At 44.9% G+C, this 6231-nt stretch overlaps 1 protein-coding gene across 1 annotated transcript in view; it reads left to right on the top strand.

Annotated features, from left to right (window-relative positions):
* The first annotated feature begins 1364 nt into the window (after positions 1 to 1364).
* Positions 1365 to 6231, top strand: part of IKZF3 (IKAROS family zinc finger 3 (Aiolos)) — a 24229-nt gene continuing 19362 nt past the window's right edge. Inside the window, exons 1-2 of the mRNA XM_010010629.1 lie at positions 1365 to 1404; positions 1878 to 1988. Coding sequence (XP_010008931.1) covers positions 1365 to 1404; positions 1878 to 1988 — 151 coding nt within the window. The remainder of the gene's footprint in view (positions 1405 to 1877; positions 1989 to 6231) is intronic.

Below are 6231 nucleotides of genomic sequence, written 5' to 3'. Positions count from 1 at the left end.
CAATTCCACTCCTATCTTTAGCCCACAAAGCAACATTCTTAGCTCTGATAAAAGCCACTTGATGAGAAGCTCCCATTCGTGCTGTACTTATGTGGAAGGAGAGGAGCTCTGGTTTCGTTTTAGGATGCATTTCGTAAGTGCTAATGGCTTAAACTACTTGTCTCCAGTCAGGAGTTCCACCCTGGATTGCTCAGGCCAGCTCCAGTCATTGTGTTTGATTTTCCTTGCTGGTAACAGCCAGTTAAGAGTAATGGGAGCTACTGCATAACGTAACCCTGAGACCCATTACTGAGAGGTGGGAGCTGAACACTTTCAGTTAAGAAACGATGAACCAAAGAATGAAAAAACCCCTTTGGAGAGTTCTGTTGTCTTGGAGTTTGCCTTTATTTTGTTGGAGGCATCAGCCCCTCCTCTGCTGGGGCAGGTTTTTGGAAAGCCTCCTCTGCTACCAGGCTGCTTTGCTGTAGTTGACAGAGCTTTGTATTTTGTCGTTGCAGAGACCACAGAAATGTTCCATAGGCAGCGGCGGTAAAGAGAGATAGTTCTGGGTAAATGTCAGTGGTGGTTAACACCTCACAGCCACTGCGTGTGCACTGCAGTTATGTAACTGTCAGGAAGGAATTCTACCAGGCTGGGAGCTACTATTTGATATGGTCGAAGATGAGACAAGATTTTATGGTATATAAAAATAGAGGAGAGAAGGGAGGAAGGAAGCAGGCAGCTGTGACGCAGTGAAGAAAATCAGCCCTTACATCAATGACATCTCAGGAGATCAAGGTGCTTCACTGGACAGGTCAGAGCTGCCTCTGATTCAACTCACCAGCCTCAACTCAGGCACTGGAGTGGGAGATGGAAAACCTGCAGCTTAAGTTGTCTTCAGATGTCCTGCTGAGTGCTCAGTGCTTTTGGAAACCACACACGCAGCCCTCTAAATTCCTTCAAGAATCCCTGTCAGAATCTCTAAACGGGAATTAGGTGGAAGTAGATGTCGTGAGGATAATAGGGTTTTCCCTCTGTGTTGGAAAAGGAATGTGAAAACATCTTTGTGCTTTATAAAAATTCACTTCCTACAGAGTTACTACCGCTCTGCTGTGCTTGCAGGATGGTACCTTGCAAGTGTAAGTTACTCTAGTCTGCAATAGTTTTAAGGTAATCCCTTTTCTGGGCACGTGCCAGTGCTCAAAGTTGTCCAGTGAAACATAACAATGATTTGGTATCTATTTCTGTGAAAGTTTTGCTTTTTCACTTTTGCTTTCAATCAAAAAAATGGGAATTTATAGGATTAGAACAACCGTGTCACAAATGGTTCTGAATATTCAGCAACTCCGGTGGCTTTTCTGTCTCTTGCAGGTTCACAGGCAGGTATGGACCTAAGTAATCCTCAGGAACAGCCTGTGGCTGCAGGTACAGTGCTTCAAGTTATGTTCTTTCACCCTCTCTTGAAGAAATTGAAGTTTAAATGGAGAAAACGATCTGAATTGCAGCTTGTTTCAATTCCCAGGACACCGAATAGCACCAGGACAAAGAAGGGTGTTGAAGGCAAAAGGGAAACTGTAGAATTGAAATAAAACTGTAGATATTCGATATAATCTTGGAAAATGATACTAAAAGGAGGTGGGAGGGGGAAGATTGTAGAGTAGGGAAGGGAATGTTTCAGGAGAAAGTTGGAAGTTTGGGTTAGGGGAGCAAGAATAACGTGATCCTGTGTGAGAGTCTGTCCAACGACTTTGAGAAGCAAATCCATCCTAATGCCTCTGCAGGAACAACACTTGTGGGCATGATGAGCAGCATCAGGAATTTGCAGATACTTTGAGGGAATGGCTTGGAAATGCTCTTGGAGCACAATTAGTTAATTGCTGTGTTGGGGTGTTTTTCAGAAGGACAGGAGGCTTTGCCAGACTGTAATCTGAACAAATCCCAGGAAATGGAAAGGATGGATAATGCAGAAGATATGAAGGAACACAATCAGTCTAATGAAGAAGTAGAAGGTAAAGTAGAGGCTGAATTCTGAGAAGTAATAGTTGTATTTTGTCTTTTGATCTAAAGTAGAGGCTGAATTCTGAGAAGTAATAGCTATATTTTGTCTTTTGATTCATCTGGTCATGCTGTGAGAGTGATTAGGAAGTTTACTCTGGACCATGGCTCTGGTTTTCCTGTAAGGTTGTAAAAGGATGAACAGTGCAATTACTAATAGCTATATTTTGTCTTTTGATTCATCTGGTCATGCTGTGAGAGTGATTAGGAAGTTTACTCTGGACTCTGGTTTTCCTGTATGGTTGTAAAAGGATGAACAATGCAATTACTTTAGAGTGTTTCAACATGCTCTAGAGAAGGAGTAACTGTCTCCTACCTGGGAATCTCAAGTGCATTACCTAAAGGTCACTACTACAGGAGCAAGATAAACCCCTGTGCATAGGGCAAGCTCTTCAAGATGTGTTGGAGCATACAAGTTCTTAAATGTAGTTTGCATATGACATGCATTTTATCAATGTTGCTGAGCTACTCTGACAGCTGAAAAATAACATGCTTTTTGTTTTAAAGAAAGGACAAATTACCTCAAATTCATAGGACAACCCAGCCCTTGAACATTTCAAACTGTAGCTGTAATCCTGTGCTTTAGACTGTGGGTGAACACAAGGTTAGCCAGTTTCCCATGCTGTTTAATTTGAACTTCCTATACAGCTCTGAAAGAAAACACAGATATGAGTAAAATATGAAACCAACAGGTACTATTTTTCACTGAAGGGATCCTACATAAATGCATATTTCTGTGTAGCTTATAAAAACTAGAAGCCCATCTTCATTTAATAGGCATAAGGTAAGAGAAGCAGCCCCTGTAGGGTTCTATTGCCCCTGTAGCAGTCTTGCAGCCCCTCAGGGTTCAGGAGCTGTGTAGATGACACATGTAGGGCAAGAGACTTTGAATTCCTTCCTTGAGGTAGGAGCTGCTAAAGTGAAATCACAGCATGAACAAACCTTCCTGCCAGTGAGCTGAGGGTGTTCGTTTATGCCAGTTCTCAACCACAAACAGTGAAAGATGCTGCCTGGTGGAGGATGTGGTGTCCATATCCTGGGGAAAAGACAGGTTCATGTGGCCTTTCAAGTGCTGCGTGGCCAAGGCACTGTGGCACTGTCAGGACAAATGATGGCTGTGGCTTTGGTCAGTTCTGAGGTAGCGTTTACGTATCACTAAGGAATTGTCTCTATCTTGGATGCCCAAGTATCCTTGAGTTGTGTCCTGCAATGGAAATGGGATTATTTCGGACTAACGTGAAATGTTCAGGGTTAAACTTTTGCACTATTAAAGATGAAACTTTTTCTATTTATTAACAAAGTCGAAAACATGAAGCCCTTGAGGGAAGTGCTGCACCAGCAAGAGCCCACCAGGAGGGTGAAGTTAATCTCCCTTGGGTGTCTACAGCCCTGGTGTCTAGGTGAACTGCACCAGTGCCTGGCCTTGCTTGGTGGGAGCTGGTGGAGAGAGCTTGCAGGTTCCTCACCAAATCTGGCTGTGTGACAGGGGGAAATGCCTCCTGTCCCCAGAGCAGCTGCTTCGTGGCAGGACCCTATTTATAGTCAGTGGAGAGTAGCTTAGTGTAGATGTCTGCAATGTGGGATCTAGCTTGGGCAGGTGAGTTCTGCTCTGCTTACCCCAAAAAGAGAAGTTTAATGTTTTTATCCACAGAACGTGGACGGGTTGAGCCTTTTCTACATCCAAGGCACCTGATCTGTCTTTCGGATCCCACAGCACCTAAAATCTTCACAGCCATATTCCAGTTATTTGTCCATCCCTTGCACCATTCCCACTCGCGCTCACACACTTCCACCTCTGCTTCCCCAGTGTCCCTGCCCTTCCCTGTCCCCTTCCTCCATCCCTAAGCTGTGCATGGAGGAAGCTGGGACAGGGTTTCTTTCATGACCCCCTCCAAGAGGAACTGGGAATATTGACCATCCATGAGGAATTGCTTCAGCTTCTCCCCACCTCCCCATTCCAGGAGGCCCATCTATTCTGCTGACACACACAGCATCATGGCATAAAGCAAGTCTCTTTCCATTCCTTGACTGACCTATGTCAGCTTCAGCAACTTTCCTCAGGCTCTTCTCCACACACCTACGTCAGGTACAACTTTGACACTTGTGAGAGAACGTTGATGCTGATACTGCTCTCGTGCCCCATTCTTTGTTTTACATCACTGCTGATCTCTTACACTCTCTCTGCATTTTGTTCTGGAAAGCAAATACTGAGAGTTCACATCTCAAAGATAAGACTATAAGTATCAATAAAACCTCATTGGCCTCTGATTGACTCCCTTAACACGGGAGCATTCCTTCGTTATAAAGTGAGTATGAACTTAGTACCGTGGTGCTCAACTCTTTGGTCCTCACTGTAGGAATAAAGACACAACTGCTGGGAGAAAGCAGTTGGAAATACATAGAAAAGCTGCAGTGTCTCGGTGTGAAATGGCACAAACGAAAGTCCATGTAGTGTTTACTCCATTGCTTCACATGCAGCTCTCCACAGTCATTCTGATACCGGAAGCACAATAAATCTGATATCTTTACATGTGCTGAAGTCCTCGAGGCTGTGCGAGCAGCAGTAGCTGTGTCTAAATTCCTTCCCGACAAAGCCAGGATACTACAATTCCCAATAATCTCAGTTTGCATGTCATGTTTACTGGAGAGCAGGAGCAGCACTGATGTTGGTGTGGTTCTCTTAATGTTAATCCCAGTATCCATGATCCATCCCTTTGGTGAGTAGGCAATTCCACTTCAGCATCCTCGCAATTCGTTGCAGATGACAGCCTGCACACTCCCAACTCTTTAATCCCAAATCCCTGCATGAGCCATGCCCACAGGGTTCCTTCCATCTGCTGAAGGTGAGACCACTGACTCGGAGAGAGATCAAGCATTTGATAACCTACTTTCTACTCCCTTAATATGTCTACAACATGTTTTTCTTCAGCACAATGACGTGTTTTGTCCATGTTTTGCCAGCCATTCAGTACTAATCTTCCATTCCTCGGACTACACACTTTTTGTGAAGCTTCCATTATTAATGGCTGATGCTCTAAATACATTGTGGGGCTTTATGGAATCATGGAATGGTTTAGGTTGAAAGGGAACATCTAGTTCCAACCCCCGAGACTTCAAGCAGGAGTTGGAGGCTGGTCACATCTAGATGTTGTTTGACTCTGGTGGAGTTGTTATGCTAAAGCTGCAGAAAGTGGTACTCTGATCCTTTCAAAAGGCCGCAGAAACCTCATAAAGGCACTAAATAACGAGAGGCTTCAACCCGTCCTGCTTTTAAAAGGGCTTCAGCCATGCTGAGTGCTAAGAACAGGGCAAACAATTAGGCAGAAGGCTGGAGTAATATGTTAATTAAAAGCCTGATGGAGAACAAGGAAGAAAAAGAGAAAGAACCCCCCTCTTTTTGCCTCAGGGGAATGGAAGCTGCATGCTGTGGTGCACATGGTGCACGCTTGCCTGCAACCATAAAAATACACTGTTCCCATCGTGCTTCCTGTGTCTGGGCTGAGAAGAGGCAAACCCTGAGCCAGAGAGGGGAGGAAGCACTGAATTTCTCTGGTCTCTTTATGTGCTCCCAACACCATTACCTTTGGTGGCCATAAATGAAGCATCTTTCATTTAAAAATGAAATAAAAAGACCACATTCTTCCCTACGGGGATCAGAGTTAAGTCGAATTGTGGCTTAATTCCCTCATCTGTTGACTGAGTTGAGGCTTCTGGCTTTTGGGCTCTTCTGACTGTTCATGAGCTTTCCTGATTGTGAACTAAAAAGCATTAGAAGCCGCATTTGTGGTTTCTGGATGCCGATTGCTGCTGCAGTTTGGTGTGTGAAAGGCGGGGGTAAAAGGCTGGAGGGAGCCAGGAGGGGATGAGCAGCCCTCGCCTCCGTGCGCTGAGGTTCCAGTGGTGCTGCTCACACACGCACTTATCTGCTTGAAAAGGAAGTGCTGTTTTTTATCTGCTATTACATCTCCCAAGCCCAGATCGAGCCCGGCTGCTCATGGGACTCAGGGGTTATCTCACAACATCAGCACTACCGTGCTGCAGAAGTTCACTTGACAGGGGATTTCTGTAAGTGTGAAAACCAGGCAAGGAGTCGGTGCTGCTCCACTGTGTCAGGCTTCTGCTTTGGTGGCTACACATGAACCCAGAGTTGTGTCTGAGTCTTATCACCAAACAATCCTCTTGACTTTGTTTTAGCTC

Source organism: Nestor notabilis, unplaced genomic scaffold (genome assembly GCF_000696875.1).
Source record: "Nestor notabilis isolate BGI_N333 unplaced genomic scaffold, ASM69687v1 scaffold6530, whole genome shotgun sequence".
Taxonomy (NCBI): domain Eukaryota; kingdom Metazoa; phylum Chordata; class Aves; order Psittaciformes; family Psittacidae; genus Nestor; species Nestor notabilis.
Note: the sequence above shows the minus strand (reverse complement) of the source record. Positions and strands in the feature narration are given on the sequence as shown.